This window comes from Elephas maximus, chromosome 1 (genome assembly GCF_024166365.1).
Source record: "Elephas maximus indicus isolate mEleMax1 chromosome 1, mEleMax1 primary haplotype, whole genome shotgun sequence".
Classification (NCBI taxonomy): domain Eukaryota; kingdom Metazoa; phylum Chordata; class Mammalia; order Proboscidea; family Elephantidae; genus Elephas; species Elephas maximus.
This window is the reverse complement of record NC_064819.1, coordinates 170,926,132-170,950,728: the sequence shown is the minus strand read 5'-3', so window position 1 is coordinate 170,950,728 and position 24,597 is coordinate 170,926,132. Positions and strand designations below refer to the sequence as shown.

The window sequence follows — 24,597 nt, the reverse complement described above, 5'->3', positions numbered from 1 at the left end:
ATTGAATCATAGAAATTTCAAAATAGGACGTTAGTGGTCATATAATCTAATACTTCATTTTAAATCTAGTAACCGTTTGCTATCAAATCAGTTCCTACTCATGGCAACCCCATGTGTGTCAGGTAGAACTGTGCTCCACAGGGTTTTCAATGGCTGATTTTTCAGAAGTAGATGGCCAGGCCTTTCTTCCAGGGTGCCTCTAGGTAGACTTGAACCTCTAAACTTTTGGTTAGCAGCTGCATGCATTAATGGCTTGTATCACCTAGAGATGCCTGTTTCATTTTACAGATAAAGAGACTGAGGCCTAGAAAAATTAGGAAAGTTGTCTGAGGTCACAATGCTATAAGGCTTTGCCTGAGCCCCCAGATTTTCTTGCCGCCAGTTTGCTGCTGCTTCTGTTGCCACACTCTTCCTCCTCGTATGGCAAAGAGCTTTGTCCACCTGGGCAGTGGGCAGAGCTGGGAGTTGTGTCCCCATGTTCACCATGTGACAATTTCTCCTGTGTCCTGTAGGCTACGCATTCAGTGAGGATGGTGAATATTTTGCCTATGGTCTGAGTGCCAGTGGCTCAGACTGGGTGACAATCAAGTTCTTGAAAGTCGATGGTGCCAAAGAGCTTCCAGATGTCCTTGAAAGGGTCAAGTTCAGCTGTATGGCATGGACCCATGATGGGAAAGGAATGTTCTACAACTCATACCCTCAGCAGGATGGAAAAAGTGATGGTAAGTTAAGACTTCAGAGGAAGCATTTCTTACACAAAATGAAGTATGACTTCATGTTACTAGAAAGAGAAGCTAAACTCCACATAAAGGTAATTTGGTCTAGAGTTGGGTTTCCTCCAAGAGTATTGTACCAGCTTTGTTGTGTAACAGATCCCCTCAAAACTTAGTGGCTTAGAATAATAATTGTTTATTTTTACTTACTAGTCTGTGGTTGACCAGGTGGTTCTTCTAGATTTACCTGGGTTCTGTCATGCATCTCTGGACAGCTGGAGGCGAGTTGGTTGATTTTGGCTTGGTTCTTTCACATGCCTGGTGCCTTGGCTGGGACAACTAGGCTGCCTTGGCTCTGATCCACGTGGCCTCCCATCCTCCAGCAGGCTGGCCAGGGCTTGGTCACATGGCAGCTCGACAGGACTCCAAGAAGGAGACCTGAACGGCGCAAGACTCTTTGAGGCCTGGGCTTGCTGCTGGCCTATCACTTTGCCACATTCTCGTAGTCAAAGCAAGTTACAGGGCTAGCCCCAATTCAAAAGGTGGGGAAATAAATATAGGGAACTATGAAGAATTAGGGCCATTACTATAATCAGTCCTCTTATACATGTGTTATGCTTCCCAAAGGGATCATGGGGTGGGTAGGTTTTTTACAAAACCAACCTATTTGATGATATCAAAGAATTATAAAACTCTCCTACTGCAGTAGTCACATTTCTTCCTCTGATCTGAAGTTACAAGTCACCTGTTGGTTGGAGTTATCTTGGTACTTTTTTCCCCTGGACACACCTTTGTTCTTTTCGGCTGGATGGAGATCCTGTGGTCTGGTACCCTCTCTTTTTTCCTCTTTCTTCATCCTGCTAGACAAGAAGGGCCATTTGTCCCCTCACTAGCACAAGCTGTCATCATCAGCATCTCCTGATGCCACCCCATGCTTCTATAGGGTGTATAGCATTTTCCTGCTATCGTGTTGCGTCTTTACAGGGGAGTTTCACTGTCCCTGGGTTACAGATGAGGAAGTGGGTGCAGAAAGCCTCAGTAGATTGCTGGAGGGCCTGGGCCTGGCAAGATGCAGAGCTCCTCCGGTGCTTTCTACTACATGTTCTGCCCCCTTACCATGGCTTGCTGTATCTTGGTCATCTTTAGATAGTCTTCCTTTTCTGTTTTTCTTCCCTGGGATGAACCGAGAATAAGGCTGTAATACTTTTGGTCTCTTTTGCCCATGTTTAGTTTTTGCTATTTTTTATTAGACTTTTTCTTAGCACCTTTTTCTTAAGTCCTCCATGAACTACAGAGGAGCTAATGGTAGGATTAGGAGGGATGCGTTTTTGCTCAAGGATGTGGCTCAAGAAACAGCTGTGCCCTGTACACTGAAGTAACTGCCTGTGTTAAACATGCCCCAGACTTAGAAAATGTTGCTATTTCCATTTTCACGGAGATAAAAAGTAACTGGAAATTCTTATTAGAGGATAATGTTATTAAGCTAACCTGTGAAAAGTATAAAGTTACTATTTATCCTCAACTTTCAGTAGTAGTAATAGTAATGATGAAGGAGCACTGGTGGCGCCATGGTTAAGTGCTCTGCTGTTAACCAGAAAGTCAGCAGTTTGAACCCTACCAGCTGCTCCATGGGAAAAAAGACCTGGTGATCTGCGCCATTAAAGATTACAGTCTGGGAAACCCTATGGGGGCCTTTCTGCTTTGCCATGTAAGGTCACTATGAGTCTTAATCAACTGGATGGCACACAACAGCAATGAATGACGGTAGTAATGATTAATAATTGTGATTGACTTAAGAAAGCCAGTATCTTCTCCCAGCTGTAGTTATGCTGCCCTTTTGTCAAGAGGACCTCAGGGACCTCTCAGGTTGTGTGATGGAGAGCCTTATGAAAGTAGCTAAACAATTTCGATAGTGTTCTTCTTACCAGTGTTTCTGGAAGACCTGGTGAAGATCACCAAGTGCTGTAAAACTTGTTACATTATGATATCATCCCTTTTTTTTTTTTTTTCCCTTCATTGTCTTGAAAATTTGGTACTTTTTATAGAGGAAAAAAATTAATGAAAAAAATTTAGTCTGATAACCTCCAAAATCAGCAGATATGTATCAATAGCATCTAGGATGGTACTCAACTGATAACTGAATTTTTCAGTGTTTCCAGTATTGTTCATTATGGGTGGAATAGATTTTCTTTAAATTGCCAGCTGAGTTTGTGTTTTTAACTCCCTCAGGCACGGAGACATCCACCAATCTCCACCAAAAGCTCTTCTACCATGTCTTGGGGACTGATCAGTCAGGGGATATTTTGTGTGCTGAGTTCCCTGATGAGCCCAAATGGATGGGTGGAGCTGAGGTATTGTACACCTGTGCCACTTTACCCCCAGAGACCGTGTTTATGAATATTGTTATGTTACATGGTAACCTTTATGGGTGGTAGAAGTCCTTTAAGTGAACGTTCTTTTGATAAAAATACCAGTATTCAAATTAATGCTAAATAATGATGGTGGTAAACTTTTAAAGTGCAACATCAACATAAAATTCTTTAATCCTGGAAGTAATACGTGCTTATGGTAAAATGTGTAGAGAAACATTTGGGAGTTGCAAAACCCTGAGTGACTTCTCACAGGTGAACACCGAGTATCATTCCAGAAATGTTCTTTGTACACAGGTGAGAATATGGAGGGAGAGCGTGTGCAGGTGTCTTATTTTCCTTTTCTACACACATATGCTCTTTTCATGCATATTGTTCACTTGTTCTTACATTAAAATACATATCTTTTATTCATTTTTTCACCTTATAAGTAGTTCAGACAGCCCTTGGGGTTTTGACAATAAGGTGGTGCAGTGGTTGAGTGCTCAGCTTCTACCCAAAAGCTTGGCGAATCACCCAGCAGCTCCAAGGGAGAAAGACCTGGCAGCCTGCTCCATTACAGCCTAGAAAACCCTGTGGGGCAGTTTTCCTCTGTCACGTGAGGTCGTTGTAAATCGGAATGGACTCAGTGGCACCTAACAACGACAACCACTGAAGTCATGCTTCTTTGAACTTACTGGCCTAATTTTTTTTCTCTTTACCTTTTTTTTTGTTTGTTTGAGGGGAGGGGCGATATTGATGCAGAAAGCCTAAGATAAAAAAGATAGTACACTTTAACAATCAAATTTTACACCCTTTGTATTCTTCATGAAAATGAAACATGTGCTCTTATAGGAATGTTTATGCTTCAAAGCTAATAATTTCTTTGCAGAAGACCTATTTTAATCAAGGTAAAGTTTAGTTGATAGAATAACATGAATACTAGAAATAAATGCCAGAATATTAATATGTATTTTGTATATTAAAAGGCGAAACCAAACCCTTTGCCATCTAGTCAGTTCTGACTCGTAGCAACCCTATAGGACAGAGTAGAACTGCCCCATAGGGTTTTCAAGGAGCACGTGGTGGATTTGAGTGACCGACCTTTTGGTTAGCAGGCATAGCTCTTAACCGCTACACCACCAGGGTTTCCGTTTAGCATATAGGCCTACAAAATACAAGGATATTTTACAGTCGAATATACATGTAGGTCAAGTTGGTTGGATCTATTTATTAGCTTTTGGTTGAAGCAGCTACTTTTTAAATTACAGTAGAGACATGTCATACATTTCACTTATACATATTCAATTCTTCTAGGTAGACAACTATAAAGAAAAATAGACTTAAATAGTTCAGGTGATTTCTTCTACCATTTATTCATTAGCTATATACTTTTTACTTAACGTGTCTGATAAAATCCTTAATACAAGCTTAAGAAGGTAAGCATTCCATTGCATACCAAAACCAAACCTGTTGCCATCGAATTATTTCCAACTTGTAGCAACCCTATAGGACAGAGTAGAACTGCCCCATACAGTTTCCAAGGAGTACCTGGTGGATTCAAACTACCAACCGTTTGTGGTAGTTTGCAGTGGTAGCAGCCAAGCTCTTAACCACTGAGCCACCAGGGCTCTATAGATGACATTAAATGGTAGGATAAGGAACTTGCCCATAGGCAGGTAGCAAGTGAGTGGCTGGAACTGCTTGCTAGTTTTCTTATGCCCCATGGCCTGTGTGTTCTCAACCACCATGCTACCTTGCCTCCATAGGCAAAAGGAAAGAGATCCTACAAAAACAGCAGTGATGACCTTAAATGAAAGGATGCATCTCTACTACACGCAAGTTAAAATGACGTTAAAAAGAAAAAAAAGTTTATATGGTACCAGAGTCCTAATTAGTAAATTACACATAGGAAGTTTATAAGAAAACCAGTGGGCCTAGTGAACATGACCTGGCCATAAACTTCCCTTAGGTTGCATTCCTGATGCTTGGTGCTCTTGTTATGGCAGGTATCACCCAGTTAGTAGCCCAGGTTGATTGGGCAGGTCTGGCTGACTAGGTGAGTGTCCCCTTCCTTCCTCACCCTGCTATGCATGATCTTTCTGAATATCTCTCTTTCTCTGAAGAGGATCGTCTTGCCACATAGAAAAACACACATTTTGTCACTTAAATTTGAGTTCTGTAGTCTGTAGGTAAGAAGCCTTCAGAAGCCTCAGGCCCACCTTGAATTGGTATAGTTCAGGTCTTCCACTCAGAAAAATCCAGGTCATAAAAAAACATCTTGAAGTACCAGTGCCTTGTGCCCTTCAAGGGAGTGTCATAAAGCCAGGAGAGTCAAGAAGCTGGCTGGGCCAGAAGCACCTGGGACTTAGGTACAGATTAGCACTCAGGGCTTTCATTGGAAATTAAGCAAACATTTTCCTAGCAGTGTTTATTTAGCAACCTGCCCTTAGAGAAAAGTAGTGGTCTGCTTCATAACGACACATCAGCTCCATGTGCTACAGTTGTTTCTTTTGTGTTTTTAAGTCCTTGCTTTGGGGATCATCATTTCAAACCTAATATGCTGTTAAGAAAGGACTCCTGGTGATTCAGTGGGAGAGCATTCAGCTGCTAACCAAAAGGTTCTGCAATTCAAACCCACTGTCTGCTCCATGGGAGAAAGATATGGGTGGCAGCTTGCTTCCATAAAAATTACAGCCTTGAAGATTCTGTGGGCCAGTTCTCCTCTGTCCTATAGGGTTGCTAGGAGTCAGAATCGACTTGATGGCAATGGGTTTTTATTCCTTTGATACCTTTAACAGTGAGTATGATGGCACAGTGATTAAGAGCTCAACTGCTAACCAAAAAAGGCCAGCAGTTTGAGTCCACCAGTTGGAAACCCTGTGGGGCAGTTCTACTCTGTCATATAGGGTTGCTATATGTTGGAATCAACTTGACGGCAGTGGGTTTGGTTCTTGTTTTTTTGTGAATGGAAAAAGGAACACTGGTGGTGTCAATGTATCATATTGATGAGGGTGCACCGGAACAGAAATCAGGAAATTTTTATTCAGATCCAGTCTGCATAGCCTTGGGCAAGTCACTTCATTTCTCCAAGTTTTTGTTTTTTTCATTTCCTCCAGGGCTTTTTCAGCTCGGAAAGTATATGGATGGGGATTTATCACAGCATCTCATAGACTCCTGAAGTAGGCTTCCTGGGTGAGATCATAGCTGGTGAAAGTAAGAAAAGTGGAGTGTGGAGAGTAGGTTTTCATGGATGTGTTGGAGGAGTGTGTTTGGGTTGGATGGTTCTGTGTGTGTGTGGATTTCTCCAGCTTGCTGCCATCTTCCACCCCGTGGGCTGTCACAAATCCAAGTTTACCGAGAACTTCCTTTTTATCCTAGATGCTTTCTCCTCATGACTCATCTCCTTTCTTCACAGATACTTTGTCTACCTTCCTGCATGGACAGGTCTTTCTTGCCTTGGTTTACTGAACAGGCAGAACTCAGTAAGTTGCAATCAGGAAGCAGATTTAGTTTTCCCACTTCAGTAGTGCTTACCTAGGACAGTACCTCTCCCCAGGATGTCTCCCTTATACTCGGCAAAACCCATGGCTTTCTGTGCACTTTATAATCTTAGAACTTTTACTAAAGTTCCATTGCAGTCCAAATGAAAATATCGGTCTCTGTGATTTAAACTTTCTTCCCTCTCCCCAAGTCAAGCTTGGCCAGCACATGGGAGAGCAGCAGAGGACTAGGGGCTCCATTCAGTCCTTCCCCTTGGGTACTTATCACTAGCCATGCAAGGAGGAGAGGAGTTAGAGAAGGGGAAGGAATTTTTGTCCATCCAGGGCTGTTTGTCATCCTCTCTTGGCTGCTCACAGTCTTGGCATGTGTCCAGAAGTGAGCTCCCTCTTGCCTTCCTTTTGTAGAATGTTGGGAGACTCTGCTACTACCTCCTCCTCCACTCCCCATTGCTGGGAACCTTTGCACCCCCTTGTTTCCCAGTGTGAGATATGAGCTCTGGCTGACGTTTTGCACCCCACCAAAGCTTCTGTTCCCAGCAATATTCCCCTGAGATTTCATACCTCTCACTGGTATACGTACCCCTCCCCAATACCACCAAGCCCATCCCTTTTGGGCAGGGACCTTTTAAGATGGCTTGAGGCCAGCTACCTTCCTGGTGCTGCTTGGCCCAGGGGAAGCCACATCTGTGGGTTGCTGTATCTCAGAAGCACAGGCTGTGCTCCCTACTGCCATCCTCACTTGTCATCTGAGGGCCATGAGCCAGCCTCCTGCCCTCAGCACCCTCCCCATATACCTCCCCACTGCTGGGATCACAGGAACAGCGGGCATTCTCATGCTTCTGGGGTGTAACATGAAACAGATAGCTGGCGTTTGGCTTGGATGGACACAAGTATCAATTATCATTTAATAAAGACTATTGGAAACCCTGGTGGCATAGTGGCTAAGTGCTACGGCTGCTAACCAAAAGGTCGGCAGATCACATTCACCAGGCGCGCCATGGAAACTCTATGGGGCAGTTCTACTCTGCCCTATAGGGTCGCTATGAATCCAAATTGACTCGACGACAACAGGTTTGGTGTTTGTTTTTTTGTTTTTTTTTTTTAACACAGCTGTAGGTGAAGAGCAGAATTGTGAGAAAACAGAAATTGTCACGTTTTAGAAGGTTCTATTTTATTGCTCTGATGGCTGATGGACCAAGAACAAAACCAACAACGAAAAACAGAACTCTATTTTAAAGTGAATTGCAGAGCATTTAAAAAAAAAAAAAAAAGCCAAACACAAAGAAATCCAGCACTTTGCAGCACTTTTCCCAACAGAGGGTGCTCTAGCATAAAGATTCTGAGAATGTATCAAGACCCTTTAGAAAGGGTTAAGGAGAAAGTGCCCAACCACTTTGTGATTATTTAGCTGAACCCTATATTGAGAACCTGATTCTATTATATCTAATTCTTGAAAAATTTCACAAAGGTAATCCTAAATCTTAGTATTTGTCGCATATCCCCATAAGTCATTTTTATGTATTCACTTGTGATCCCTAGTAATTAAAAAAATATACTTATATACATATTTAAGGAGGCCTGGTGGTGCAGTGGTTAAGAGCTCAGCTGCTAACCAAAAGATTGGCAGTTTGAATCCACAGCCACTCCTTGGAAAGCATTTGGGGCAGTTCAACTCTGTCCTGTGGGTTCTACTATGTCATAGGGATGCTATGAGTTGGAATCCACAGTAACAGGTTTGTTTGTTTGTTTTTTGGTATGCATATTTAAATCTATATTAATACATCTGTTATGTAAAAAGCCTTGCCTGATGCTTGACTCAGTAAGTCCACAATCAGTGTGAGTATCTTTACCCCACCCCCCCGCAAACACACTTCCTCTGCTGAGGTTCAGGCACATGAATACTGGCAAGGCCTTGTGTGCACTAACCGCTGCTTTCCGTGCATAGTAAAGTCCAGTAACATTCCTGAGGGAACTCTGCCTCATCTGCCCCGAAGTTGTTGGATATTTTTCGCTGGAGCAGTAATTGTTCAGTAGCCCTCTTCCTAATAAGCACAGTTGTTTTGACTTCAGCGTATTTCAGGGCAGATCAAGGAAAAAAAGATAGGACCAGGAGATAGCAGTGTTGCGCAACAAGCTGTTTATTGGGGCAGACACTTCGACAGGTTTGCATGAGAGACACAGTCCCTCACAGCAGGAGACCCTCCAAAGGAAGCAACCCAAGGAGGCGTGGCACCAGAAGGGAAAAAAGGCAAGAGAATTCCCAGGAGAGAGGAGGGAAGTGGAGGAGGGCTTATGAGTCTAAGTGATATCCCTCAGCAGCAAGGTGGGACTTTTCCGGGTCACAGAGCTCCAAAGGTTTGAAATCTTTATAACTGCAGAGTTTTATCTTATCTATGGCTAGAGGATGTTGGTACAGCTTCATGTGTTATACAAAGCAGGCAGGCTGTAAATGGCTAGCCATCGGCTTATTCGGGCTATTTTTATAGCCATTGGATATGTAAACATTTGAGTTTGGTGTTGGTGGGCTTTTGGGGCTAATAGGCTAGCTTGCTATGAAGAAATGAACAACCTGGGATCAATACTCAGAGGATGGTCTGCCTCATTTATATAACATCAGTTCATGCATTCATTCCCCAAGAACTTAGTAACCTTGTGTTGGCCACTGCTAGGGGCCAGCAGTACTCTGGAGAATAGCAGGACAGCCTCTGGTCCTTACGGAGGATGTTTTTGTCCTATTAAAATATTCCATATAAATATTTTTAAATGACACAAAGAGATTTGGGGCTCATCAAAGAATTTCTTCCTCGTGCAGTTTGTCTGTGATTTTAAAGATACTGTTGTCCTCTTCACTTCTCCTACAATCATTAGCCTGAGGCCACCAGCATGGGTTCCTTGTGCTGTTCCAGTGAAGTCCTGCATTTACTACTGGCTCCTAGAGACCTTTGCCCTCTGTTCATCACAGAAGTGCCTTAGGGGTAATCCTGGGATGGATTTCTAATTGGACTGTTTGACTTTGCCCGAGGCACATTGTACATGTCTTCTCTTTCATTAAACCCATTACCATGGAGTCGATTGGGATTCTGACTCCAAGCGACCCTATAGAACAGGGTAGAACTGCCCCATTGGATTTCCAAGGCTGTAAATCTTTACGGGAGCAGGCTGCCACATCTTTCTCTGGTGGAGCAGTTGGTGAGTTTGAACCATGACTTTTGGTTAGCTGCCGAGCGCTTAGCCACTGAGCCACCATGGCTCCTTCTCTTTCACTAGCACTGCATTAAGTGAAGTGATAATTAACGTCCATCATGCTGATTAGAGTGCAGGAAAATCTCTAGGTGAGGAACTTGGCAGCGTGGTTGGGAAGGCAGAAAAGTCAGGAAGCTAAAGTAGAGACCTGGATGTGCTTAAAGCGAGAGGGCCATGCTGCTCTTTATACATGGGGAAGAGTTGATGTTTGTAATAGTAATGCTGGATTTGCTGGTGAGTCACTTATCTCACTGGAACCCTCTTTTTTTATAAAAATATCTTATTGTATTTTCGGTGAAAGTATACACAGCAAAACAGGTTCCCATTCAACAGTTTTCTACACATAATGCTCAGTGACATTGGTTACATTCTTTATATTGTCAACATATTTGGTATGTCCATTCTAGTTGTTCCATTCCCATTAACTTAGTCTCACTGCTCCCCAACCTTCTCATCTATACTTTAGAGTAACTGTTGTCCATTTGGTCTCTTACAATTTTTTAACAGAGGCCAGCACTCAAGGGTGACATTCATTGCTAACTATTTTGAGCTAACCTGCTATTTAGTTAAAAGGTGAGTTTAGGGGATAGGTTCGGTTCAAGGTTTAGAGAGTATCTCAGGGCAGTCGTCTAGGGGACTCCTCCCATGTCAATGGATCTTCACTGAACCCCCTCTTATTGTTCAGTAGGAAAAAAGGAAAACAAGCTGCAGATTCTTAAACGACCAAGGTTATCTGTCACAGAAACAACCAAGTAGATCAGACACATTAGTTGCTGTTTACGGTATTTTTACACAAATAACACATGCCTGCTACATTTGTTTGCCAACCATGCCCTCCCCCTGCCACGAGGTATTTACATAAGCACCTCTATGCCAATTTTTTTACATGTTGGAGGAAAAAAAAACATAGTGCACTTCAACAAAAATACCTCACAGGGAGGGGAAGAGCTTGGTTGGCAAACAAATGTAGAAGGCACCCATTATTTGTGTAAAAATCTGGTACTGTCAAACCAAAAAATCAAACAAGTTGCTTAGAGTCAAATCCAAGTCCAGTCCACCCCATGTGTTGCACAGTAGAATTGCTCCATAGGATTTTCATGGCTGTGACCTTTTGGACACAGATCTCCAGGCCTTTGCTCCGAGATACCTCTGAATGGGTTTAAATCACCAGCCTTTTTGGTTAGTAGGTGTGCATTTAATGGTTTGTGCCATCCAAGGACTCCATATAATGTCAAGAACTACATGATTTTAAATTCTAAATGGGCTTTCTTTTCTTACAATTTTCTGTTACATCTCGTCATAAAGTATTTGGATTGATTTCTCCCCTCCTCTATTGCTATAGTACCATATTATATTGGGAAAGGTGGGTAATTTGATTCAATGGCCCTCTATTGGATATATTTATGTTAATGTATACGATTACATACGCTTCTGGCTACCCCTGTACTTGTGCTACTGAAACTGTCTCTTATTTTTATTTCAGACTCATAAATGAGTCACATAAGTGAAAAGCCATCACTGCAGGTGATTAGTTCAACATTTTAAAAGTTTTCCTAAATTAACTTTTGGAAGTGTACTTAATGTTCAAAGGATGTTCTTGTGATTCACGGCAATTATGAGAGGAATCCAAAGGAGTCTCCGAAACAAATTTGATAAAGTTTCCTGCTCTGAGAGTAACATAATTAACATTCAGAGCTATTAAAATGCATTTCCACTCCTTTTGTTAATTTCTAGGACAATTTCAAGTGTCACTGCTTTTTAGTATACTTTTTTGGACAGAATTTCTTTTATCATAACATAGGAAAGAAAATACTTTCTTCAACTTGAAAAAATACATGTGGATTCAAATTATGAAAACATTTTCTCCACTCTGTTTTTGTTGGGTAATAAGTAGAAGCATTCATATGTGTAAAGAAATTCCATGTCTGTGAAGATTTGGTTAACCAAAGATCACATGGCTTTGGAGTCCAGTAGCTCTAGCATAAAACAGATTACGAATTTTCTTTGAGAATGATAAACGTGCTTGATGAAAGTCCATATATATTATGTCGGTATAAATATTAGTTATGTGCCTGGTCATTCTGAAGGCCATGACCTTTTAAATTGTTATAAATAATTGAGAGTTAAAAATTTTAATAAAGGTTCTTCTGTTAATTTTCTTTTAACATGACACTAATGAAAAGAGGCTTGTCCTTGTCATTATGTAGTACTGAGATTGAGAATAGCCAAACTGACCAAAACAAATGAGTTGGTGGCAGAGCTGATGACCATTGGAAAATGGAACAGCTTGACTAAGACTCTGGTCTGAATAGATCACCATCACGCCTACATGGAGCACTTACTGAAGACATTTTATGAACGTAAATGGTTTGGACGAGAACCTCTGAGGTATGCTCGGGTTGCTGCTTATCTCACTGAATTCTGTGGTTTTTCAGTTCTTGGGTTTCTAGGGGTTATGTTCCTGAATATGCCAAGTCACAGGAATTACATGTTTGTTGGACCAGCATGTGTGAATTTACTAGAGTAAGTGTAAACCACTGACTCTGACCCTCTGCGTCCGTCAGTTTGTTGTACTGTGGCGGCTTGTGTGTTACTGTGATACTGGAAGCTATACCACCAGTATTTCAAATAGCAGCAGGGTCACCCATAGTGAACAGGTTTCAGTGAAGCTTCCAGACTAAGACAGACAGGGAAGGAGGACCTGGCAGTCTACTTCTAAAAAAACTGACCAGTGAAAACCTTACAACTAATAGTGGAACATTGTCCAATATAGTGTCAGGAGATAAGCCCCTCAGGTTGGAAGGCACTCAAAATATGACTGGGGAAGAGCTGCCTCCTCGAAGTAGAGTCTACCTTAATGACGTGGATGGAGTCAAGCTTTAGGGACTTGCATTTGCTGATGCGGTACAATATAAAATGAGAAAAAACAGCTACAGACATCCATTAATAATTGGAACATGGAATGTATGAACTATGAACCTAGGAAAACTGGAAGTCATCAAAAATGAAGCGGAACACATAAATGTCCATATCCTAGACATTAGTGAGCTAAAATGGACTGGTTATTGGCAGTTGTGAATCAGACATTATATGGTCTGCTATGCCAGGAATGACAAAGAGGAATGGCATCACATTTATCATCAAAAAAAAAAAAAAATTTCAAGATCTGTCCTCAAGTACAACACTGTCAGTGCTAGGATAATATCCATATGCCTACAAGGAAGACCAGTTAATCCAACTATTTTTTAAATGTATGGACCAACCACTAATGCCAAAGATGTGGAAATTGGGGATTTTTACCAATTTGTGCAGTCTGAAATTGATAAAACATACAATCAAGATGAATTGATAAATACTAGTGATTGGAATTCAAAAGTTGGAAATGAATAAGAAGGATCTGTAGTAGGAAAACATGGCCTTGGTGATAGAAAGAACATCGGAAATCATGTGATAGAATTTTTTAAGGCCAGTGACTTATTCATAGCAAATACATTTCTTCAGCAACATAAATGGTGACTATATATGCGGACCTCACCAGATCGAAAACACAGGAATCAAATAGACTTCTTCTGTGAAAAGAGATGGTAGAAAACCTCAATATCATCAATTCGAACAAGGTCAGGGGCTAACTGTGGGACAGACCATCAATTGCTCATATGCAAGTTCAAGTTGAAGCTGAAGAAAATTAAAACAAGTCCACAAGAACCAAAATACAACCTTGCGTATATCCCACTCAAATTTGGAGATCATCTGAAGAATAGACCTGATGCTTTGAACACTAATGACGGAAGACCAGACAAGTTGTGGGATGACATCAAGAACATCGTACATAAAGAAAGCAAAAGGTTACTAAAAAGACAGGAAAGAAAGAAAAGACCAAAATGTTGTCAGAAGAGACTCTGAAACTTGCTTTTGAACATAGAATAAACCTAGCTGAAGTAAATGGAAGAAATGATAGAGTAAAAGAGATGAACAGAAGATTTCACAGGGCTGCTCAGAAAGACAAAGTAAAGTATTATAATGAAATGTGTAAAGGCCTGGAGTTAGAAAACCAAAAGGGAAGAACATGCTCAGTATTTCTCAAGCTGAAAGAACTGAAGAAAAAATTCAAGCCTCAAGTTGCCATTTTGAGAAATTGTATGGGGAAAATATTGAACGACACAAGAAGCATCAAAAGAAGGTAAAAGGAATACACAGAGTCACTGTAACAAAAGAATTGGTTGATGTTCAGCCATTTCAGGAGGCAGTGTATGATTAAGAACCAAGGTATTGCAGAAAGAAGTCCAAGCTGCACTGAAGGCATTGGCAAAAAACAAGGCTCCAGGAATTGTCGGAATACCAATTGAGATGTTTCAACAAATAGATACAGCATTGGAGGTGCTCATTCCTGTATGCCAAGAAATTTAGAAGATAGCTTCCTGGCTAACCAACTGGAAGAGATCCATATTTGTGCCCATTCCAAAGAAAGGCGATGCAAAAAATGCAGAAATTTTAAAACAATGTCATTAATATCACATGCTAGTAAAATTTTGCTGATGATAATTGTCAAACTGTTGCAGCAATAATACATTGACAGGAAACTACCAGAAATTCAAGCCAGATTCAGAAGAGGATGTGAAATGAGGGATATCATTGCTGATATCAGATGGATCTTGACTGAAAGCAGAGAATATCAGAAAGATGTTTACCTGTGTTTTATTGACTATGCAGAGGTATTTGACTATGTGGATCATAACAAACTATGGATAACATTGCAAATAATAGGAATTCCAGAACACTTCATTGTGCTAATGCAGAACCTGTACATAGACCAGGAGGCAGTTGTTGGGACAGAACAAGGGGATACTGTGTGGTTTAAAATCAGGAAAGGTGTGTGTCAGGCGTGTATCCTTTCACCATACTTATTCAATCTGTATATTGAGCAGATAATCAGAGAAGCTGGTCTATATGAAGAAGGAGGCAGCATTAGGATTGGTGGAAGACTCATTAGCAACCTACAATATGCAGATGACAAAACTTTGCTTGCTGAAAGTGAAGAGGACTTGAAGCACTTAATATGAAGATCAAAAACTACAGCCTTCAGTATGGATTGTATCTCAGCATAAAACAAAAATCCTCAAAACTGGACCAATAATCAACATCATGATAAACAGATAAAAGATTGAAGTTGTCCTGGATTTCATTTTACTTGGATCCACAATCAATGCCCATGGAAACAGCAGTCAGGAATTCAAACAACATATTGCCTTGGGCAAATCTGCTGCAAAAGACCTCTTTAAAATGTTAACAAGCAAAGATGTCACTTTGAGGACTAAGGTACACCTGACCCAAACCATAATATTTTAAATAGCCTCATATGCATGGGAAAGCTGGATAGTGAACAAGGAAGACCAAAGAAGAATTGATGCCTTTGAATTAGGATTCTGACGAAAAATATTGAATATACAATGGGCTGCCAGAAGAATGAACAAATCTGACTTGGAAGAAGTACAGCCAGAGTGCTCCTTGGAAGCAAGGCTGGCAAGACTTCGTCTCATGTACTTTGGATATGTTGTCAGAAGGGACCATTCCCTGGAGAAGGACATCGTGCTTGGTTATGTAGAGGGTCAGGGAAAATGAGGAAGACTCTCAACGAGGTGGATTGACACTGTGTCTGCAACAGCAGGCTCAAGCATAATAATGACAGTAAGGCTGGCTCAGGGCCGGGCAGTGTTTTGTTCTGTTGTACATAGTGTCACTGTGAGTTGGAACCAACTCAACAGCACCTAACAACAACACACTCTGTGTAATACTTTGAATGACATCTATCAGGAGTTTTCTTGGTACATGTTACTATCTCATGTACTTCAATACTATAATATTTGTTAGTAATATGTTTTCTATAATGAAAGTATAAAGAACAGTACTCCCATACCTATATCCTACCTTTTTTTCTCCCTTTTGATAAATGTAAATGAGTATGGAACCTGTTGTTAGGTGCCATATTCAAAAATAGAAGCCAACACTTAGAAAGGTTTCCTCTTAAAATATGCCAAGGTAAGAAACCACAAATGTTACAGTGAGATACTTTCTCCCCACTCTTCAGTTCTGCCTGGAGAGTAATTTTCCTCCATCAGGCTTTCTCAATGAAGTATTATTGGCTAGATAGTGGGGAGACTGGGAGTTTGCAAGCCTGCCTCGCTGATTCACTGCCCTAAGCTATGTTCTTAAGTGTCGGCTTTATCAGCAGCAAAGTTAGTATATTGGTTCTCTGTCTGTTGACTCTTGTTTCATTTCTAGTTGATTCAGAATTTATGCAGGGAGAAATATACAGTTTGTTGGACCCTCTCAGTAGTCTGAGTGGAAGAGCAGTAGCTGTGTGCGGTGTGATTCTACACACTGTATATTTACAGGGCTTTTTGGATGCCTTGCATACTGTCACAGGTCAGGTTCCCTGGAAAGCAGACACCATGGAAATTCGTGTGTAGGAAGTTTAATGGCAATGCTTTCAGAATCTCCACTTGTGGGGAGTGAAGGAAGCAGAGGGAGGAGTCAAACTGTTATATAGTCATTACAGAGGTCTCAGCAAACCTAATAGGGCAATATCAAGATGGGATAGCCTGTAAGGGTTGTCCTAACAGGTGATAGGGCTGAGCCTTTGTACCCTTGCATTAACCAGTCATTGGATGTGAGATCGCTCTGAAGGAATACATGACCTGCAGGAGATGGCTCTCTTCAACCTGAGGACAAGTACCAGGGAGGGTCTCAGCTGAGAGTCATCTGCTACCAGCACCTGGCAGCAGGGAGGATGAGTTCTTCAGACCTAGAGGGCAGTGTACCACAGCATCCACTACACATACTGATGTTGTCTTCCAGTGAGATGCACACTTGATAAAGAATATATGTAGCTTGAGTATGTACTAGACATAGCTGTCAATGCCAAATATCTATATCAACACAACAGTTGAAAGTATAGAAAAATTTAAGCAACCATCTGTAGAGGGATTCTACTTCTCCTTTAAGAATCAATTGTCAAGAAGGTGGGGCCAAGATGGCAGAAAAGTCAGATGCTTCATGTCATCCCTCTTACAACAAAGACCAAAAAAAACAAGTCAATTGAATACATATGCCAATCTAGGAACCCTCATCATCAAAAACAAAGCTGAAAAATTGGACTGAGCGGCAGGTGGAAGGAGAGACAATTTGAAAACAGCAGAAACGGGGAAATATGGATCATGGGATCACCGATGTCCTGCTAGCTGATTCTGCACCGCACACACAGGCTGATACAAGCAGCAGCATCCCAAGCTGAAACCTATCCCATCTGGTGCAGCCAAGCATCAGTGAATCTGCACACACCTCCAGAACCAAACAAGAGTGACATCAGACCTGGTGAAAATTAAGTGCAAGTTCCCAACCTACCGGGTACATTGGCACCATAATCCTTTCCCCTACCACAGTTGCACAGCTGAGGAGCACTCCCTTCCCCTCACGCATACCCAGACCCCACTCCAACACCAATCCCACAGCATTTAACAACACCACGCCCCCTAAGCCAGGAACTCATAGCTGGGTTCGGAGGCACCCATTCAATTACACAGCCACTAGCATTGGTGTCCACAGACTTACAGCACCCTTCACTCCCACCCTTTACCCCCGCCCCAGTGCCTTGCGGGCAAATCCAACACTGCACACCCTCATTAGGACAAAACGAGCAGGGCATCTACCAGAAGGCCATTTTCACCAGCAGCAGCCAAGTGGGAGGTGCAGATTTGTGACATTTGACACCACCCTGCCCTCTAAGAAGGGGCCTCACCCACCCATCCCAGGGGTCTAAATGTTGGCAATACTACCCACTCCATCTAGCCACCCACAACAGGGGCCTGAGAATTAGTGGCGCCTCCTAGTCCCTCCAGCCAACAGTACCAGGTGCCCAAGGACTGGCTGCACTCAACCCCTTCCCCCCATGCACTCTCACAGACACGGATACACAGGGTACCCGGGGCAGCCAACAGCCCCCTGCCTTGGTCCACACATCACCCCTCAGTGCAACCTGTGACCCATGCCTGTTCTGAACACCCTCGTGTAGCCCTGTCCATCTGGAACTGTAGATGAGAGTTTCTGCACCACACACTCAGTGACCAACGACCCAGACACCTGTGCCCTGAACAGCTGCATCCCGAAGAACAGTGAACAGGCTCCTGGGCTCACACACCTAATAGCTGCTCTGACCGCCTGGAGACAGGAGGTGAGAACTTCAAAGACACCCACAACTGGAGTAGCTCACACACTCAGCCTACTTGGACGTATCAAAACAACAAAAATACACAGTAGACACAGTAAACAAAAATACAATAAATGAATAAATCTAATAACTTATTGCTGCCTTGGAGACAATAGTCAATATCAAATCACATAAAGAAACAGGACAGGATGGCTCTGGCAAGCCACAGAAATAAAGAGCCAGAAAACCTTCCGGAGGAAGATAAGGCAATGGAACTATGTGTTAAAGAATCAGAAGACTAATATACAGAGATCAGGAAGGAGATCAGGCAAAACACGGACCAAATCAAGGAACGTACAGACAAAGCAATAGAATAATTCAGGAAAACAATGCAAGAACAAAACAACAGGATAAACAGGCTGCTAAAAACCATACAGAAACGGCAACTGGAAATCCAAAAGATAAACAATAAAATTTCGGAATTAGACAACTCAACATAAGGTGATAGGAGCAGAATTGAGACAAAGAAGTCAGAATTAGTGAGATTGAAGATAATCTCTTAACACCAATTTGTTTGAGGAAAAAAAATGAAAAAAAAAAAAATAAGAAAGCCTAAGAATTATATGGGATACTATCAAGAGGGAGAACCTACAAGTGATTGTAGTAACAGAACAGGGGAGGATAATGGAAAAGACAGAATTGTTGAAGATTTGCTGGCAGAATATCATGAAAGACAAGAAGATACCTATTCAAGAAGCTCAATGAACCCCATACAGGATAGACCCCAAAAGAAAGTCACCAAGACACATCATAATCACACTTGCCAATATCAAAGACAAAGAATCCTGAGAGCAGCTAGGGATAAACGAAAAGTCACTTACAAAGGAGAGTCAATAAGGCTAAGCTCAGATTTCTCAACAGAAACCATGCAGGCAAGAAGGCAATGGGATGACATATATAAAGCCTTGAAGGAAAAAAATGGCCAGCCAAGGATTATATCTTCAGCAAAATAGCCTCTCAAATATGATGGTGAAATTAGGTCATTTCCAGATGAATAGAAATTGAGAGAATGCATAAAAACCAGACCAAAATTACAAGAAATATTAAAGGGAGTCCTTCGACTAGAGAACCAACAATGTCAGACAATAAACGATGGAAGAAAAAAAAAAAAGGTCAAGCAAACAATAAATAAAAGAGAGCAGGAGTGACAATAAAATAGGCTTTAAGGCAAATTCCACCATAAAGGATAAGAAAGGACAGTATATGACAATTGAAGGATCAATATGCCAGTTAACCATAATGAATATGTATGCACCCAGTGACAGGGCTCCAAAGTACATAAAACAAACTCTAACAGCACTGGAAAGAGAAATAGACAATTCCACAGTACTAGTAGGAGATTTCAACATACCACTTTTGGTGAAGATCAGAACATCGAGAAAGAAATTCAATAAAGATACAGAAGATTAAAGTGCCACATTCAACCAACTCAACCTCATAGACTTATACAGAACGCTGTACCCAACAGCAGCAAGGTATACTTTCTTTTCCAATGCACATGGAACATTCCCCAGAATAGACCACATTTTAGGCCACAGAGCAAGCCATAACAACATCCAAAACATCAAAATAATACAAAGCATCTTTTCTGATCATAATGCCTTAAAGTAGAAATCAGTAACAGAAACAGCAAGGGGAAAAAAAAATCAGATACATGGAAACTGAACAATACCTTGCTTAAAAAACAACTGGGTGATAGAAGATATCAAGGATGGTATAAAAAAAATTGATAGAATCAAATAAGAATGAAAACACATCTTACAAAAACCTTTGGAACACAGTGAAAGCAGTGGTTAGAGGTCAATTTATAACAATAAACGCACGCATCAAAAAAGAAGAAAAGGTCAAAATCAAAACATTAACCATACGTCTGGAACAAATAGAAATATAGCAGCAAAAAAAGCCCTTAGGAAGCAAAAGAAATAAAGATTAGAGCAGAAATAAATGAAATAGAAAAACAATTGGAAGAGTCAACAAGACCCAAAGTTGGTTCTTTGAAAAGTTCAGCAAAACTGACAAACCAGTGGCCAAACTGCCAAAACAAAAACAGGAGAGGAAGCAAAAAACCTGAATTAGAAATGAGACAAGTGATACCACAACAGACTCAACTGAAGTAAAAAGGATCATAACAGAATACTATGAAAAATCATATGCCAACAAATTTGAAAACCTAGAGGAAATGGACGAATTTCTAGAAACACGCTACCTACCTTAAATAACACAAATTCAGGTAGAAAAACTAAACAGACCCATAACAAAAGAAGAGATTAAAGAGGTAATACGCCCCGCCTCCCCGGGGCCAGGGGAAAAAGGAAAAAAAAAAAAAAGCCCTGGCCTGGATGGCTTCATTGGAGAATTCTACCAAACTTTCAGAAAAGAGCTAACACCAACGCTACTAAAGCTATTTCAGAGCATAGAAAAGGAAGGAATACTCCCGAACTCATTCTGTGATGCCAGCGTAACCCTGATACCAAAGCCAAAGACACTACAAAAAAAAAAAGAAAACTGTAGACCAATATCCCTCATGAACATAGATGCAAAAATTCTCTAGAAAATTCTAGCCAATAGAATTCAACAGCATATCAAAAAAATAATTCATCATGACTAAGTGAGATTCATACCAAGTATGCAGGGATGGTTCAACATTAGAAAATCAACCAATGTAATCCACCACATAAATAAAAGAGCCACTTGATCTTAGCAATCTTCACAAAAAAGGCATTTGACAAAGCCCAACACCCGTTCCTGATAAAAACACTCAGCAAAATGGGAATAGAAGGGAAATTCCTTGACATAATAAAGGGCATTTATGCAAAGCCAACAGCCAACATCATTCTAAATGAAGAGAGACTGAAAGCATTCTCCTTGAGAATAGAAACCAGACAAGAATGCCCTTTATCACCACTCTTACTTGCATTGTGTTGGAAGTCCCAGCTAGAGCAGTAAGGCAAGAAAAAGAAAGGGCACCCAAATTGGTAATGAAAAGGTACAAATATCTGTATTCACAGATGTGATACACAGAAAACCTCAAAGAATCCACAAGAAAGCTACTGGAACTAATAGAAGATTTCAGCAAAGTAGCAGGATACAAGATTAACGTAAAAATCAGTTGGATTCCTTTACACCAACATAGAGAACTTCAAAAAGGAAATCACCAAATCAATACTATTTACAATAGTGCCAAAAAAGATAAAGTACTTAGGAGTAAATCTAACCAGGGACGTAAAATACCTGTACAAAGGAAATTACAAATCACTACTGCGAGAAACCGAAACAGACCTCAAAAAGTGGAAAAAAAATACCATGCTTGTGGATAGGAAGACTCAACATTATGAAAATGTCAGTTCTACCCAAAGCGATCAGCAAATACAATGCATTCCCAAACCCAGTTCCAACAGAATTCTTCAACGAGATGGAGAAACAAATCACCAACTTTATGTGGAAAGGGAAGAGGCCATGGATAAGTAAAGCATTACAGAAGAACAAAGTGGGAGGCTTTACACTACCTGGTTTTAGAACCTATTACACAGCCACAGTAGTCAAAACAGCCTGGTACTGCAGTAGAATTGAGAACCCAGACATAAATCCATCCATGAGCAGTTGATGTTAGATAAAGAACCAAAGTCTGTTAAATGGGGAAAAGACAGTCTCTTTATCAAATGGTGCTGGCATAACTGAAAGTCCCATCTGTAAAAAAAAATAAAACAAGATCCATACCTCACACCATACACAAAAGCTAACTCAGAATGGATCAAAGACTAAAATATAAAATCTAAAATGGTAAAAATCATGGGAAAAATAATAGGAACAACACTAGGAGCCCTAATACTTGGCATTAATAGGATACAAACCATAACTAACAATGTACAAACACCAGAAGAGAAACTACATAACTGGGATCTTCTAAAAATTAAACACGCTCATCAGAAGACTTCACCAAAAGAGTAAAAAGAGAACCTATAGACTGCGAAAAAATTTTTGGCGGTCCACATCCAACAAGGATCTAATCTCTAAAATCTACAAGATACTACAACACCTCAATGACAAAAAGACAAATAACCCAATAAAAAATGGGCAAAGGATATGAACAGCTACTTTACCAAATAAGACATTCAGGCAACTTGCAGGCACATGAAGAAATGCTCACGTTCATTAGCCATTAGACAAATGCATATCGAAACTACATTGAGATACGTCTCAACCCAACAATACTGGCAATAATCCAAAAAACAGAAAATAAGAAATGTTGGAGAGGTTGTGGGGAGATTGGAACTTTTATGCACTGCTGGTGGGAATGTAAAATGGTAAAACCACTTTGAAAAATGTTATGGCACTTCCTTAAAAAGCTAGAAATAGAAATACCATACGATTCAGCAGTCCCACTCCTAAGAATATACTTTAGAGAAATAAGAGCTGTCACATAAATAGACATATGCACAGCACTATTCACAATAGCAAAAATATGGAAGCATCCTAAGTGCCTATCAACAGATAATGGATAAATTATGGTACATACACACAATGAAATACTATGCAATGATAAAGAACAATGATGAATCCGTGAAACATCTCATAGCATAGATGAATCTGGAGGGCATTATGCTGAACTAAGCCAGTCACAAAAAGACAAATATTGTATGAGACCACCATTATAAGAACTCAAAGAAAAAGGTTTAAACACAGAAAAAAAAATTATTTGATGGTTATGAGGGTAGGGAGGAAAGGAGACGGGAAATCATTAACTGGATAGTAGTTAGATAAAGGGAAGGACAACACACAATATAGGAGAAGTCAATACAACTGGACCAGAGCAGAAGCATAAAAATTTCCTAGGCATATCCAAACACTTGGAGGGACCGAATAGCTGGGGCTGGGGATCATAGTCTAGGGGGATATCTAGGTCAACTGGCATAACATAGTTCATAAAGAAAATGTTCTACATCCTACTTTGGTAAGTAGTGTCTGGGGTCTTAAAAGCTTGCATGTGGCCATCTAAGATATATCTGTTGGTCCCATCCCATCCAGAGCAATGGCGAATGAAGAAAACCTAATACCTGAAGAAAATACTAGCCCAAAGGGCTAAAGGACTACGTGAACCAGAGTCCACCAGCCCGAGACCAGAAGAACTAGGTGGTGCCTGGCTACCACCACTGACAGCTGTGATAGGGATCACAGCAGAGAGTCCCGGACATAATGGGAGAAAAACGTAAACCAGAATTCAAATTTACGAAAAAAGATCAGACGTTCTGGCCTGACAGAGACTAGAGGAACTTGTGAAACTATGGTCTCTGGACGCTCTGCTACTCCAGAACTGAAACCATTCCTGAAGCTCCTTTTTCAGACAAAGATTAGACAAGTGTATAAAACAAAAAATAACACACATGAGGAACGTGCTTCTTAGTTCAATCAAATATACGAGACCAAATGGGCAACTCCTGTCCAAAAGCAACATGAGAACGCAGGAAGGGACCAGAATTGGAGGAATGGAAACAGGGAGCCCAGGATGGGAAGGAGGAGTGTGCTGTCACATTATGGGGATTGCAACCAGTGTCACAAAAAAAAAAAAAATGTATTTTTTTTTGAATGAGAAATTAACTCGAGCTATAAACTTTCACCTAAAGCACAATTAAAAAAAAAAGTAGTAATAATCGAGAACCATCTGTTCCCAAAATCCTTCTCAGATCTCGCTCTTGCTCCCTCCCCTATTTGCTCCTCTCTCATATTTCCATCATACTTTGTATTTCTTGCTCTTATCTTTGGAAAATACTGCTTTATCTGTGTATGTATGTCTGGCTCTCTCCCATATGGGGATGAGCTCTTGAGGGCTTTGTTCTATTGATCTATGTGTTCTAGAACCTAGTTCAGCAGCGCACACTTGGTTGTCGATGTTGTTGGGTGCCATGAAGTCAATTTTAGACTCATAGTGACCCTGTGTGACAGAGCAGAACTGCTTCATAGGGTTTTCTAGGCTGTAATCCTTGTAGGAGCAGATTGCCTGGTCTTTCTGCCATAGAGCCACTGGGAGGGTTTGAACCACCAACCTTTCCATTAGCAGCCAAGTGCTTAGCAGATACCTGGTAGACCCTCAGTAAATGCTGGTTGAATAAACAACCTCAGCTCTGACTCCCTGAATATTGAACAGCTGTCATGCTGTCTTTGGTGGCACTTGTTAAATCATCCCTTTGGTCGAGATGGAACTTTAGTTGGCACCTAGATTTTCCTGTTACAACCAGCCACCTTTGGTGCCACTAGCAATCTCCAACCTCATCTACCCCTCAGCAAAGGATTACACTTCGTTATTGACAGATTTTTGCCCAGAACCTATGGTAGTTAACTCTTCTGGTAAACTAGACTAGACTTCCCAGAGGATCTATATTGCCATGCCTAGTCATTACAAAGACCTCAGCAAACCTACAGGGCACTTTCAAGCTGGGACAGTCCTTCAGGGTTGTCATAAGGGGAGACCCCAGTAGCCTTAACGAAAGCAAGCTAAGTGGTCTTTCTTCTTTCACTCTAGACCTTCATCC

The 24,597-nt window shown here is 41.0% G+C and overlaps 1 protein-coding gene across 1 annotated transcript in view; it reads left to right on the top strand.

Moving 5' to 3' along the window:
• Nucleotides 1–24,597, top strand: part of PREP (prolyl endopeptidase) — a 142,966-nt gene that overhangs the window by 35,275 nt on the left and 83,094 nt on the right. The window contains exons 5-6 of the mRNA XM_049898204.1: nt 513–722; nt 2,943–3,064. Of these exons, the coding sequence (XP_049754161.1) occupies nt 513–722; nt 2,943–3,064 (332 nt within the window). The remainder of the gene's footprint in view (nt 1–512; nt 723–2,942; nt 3,065–24,597) is intronic.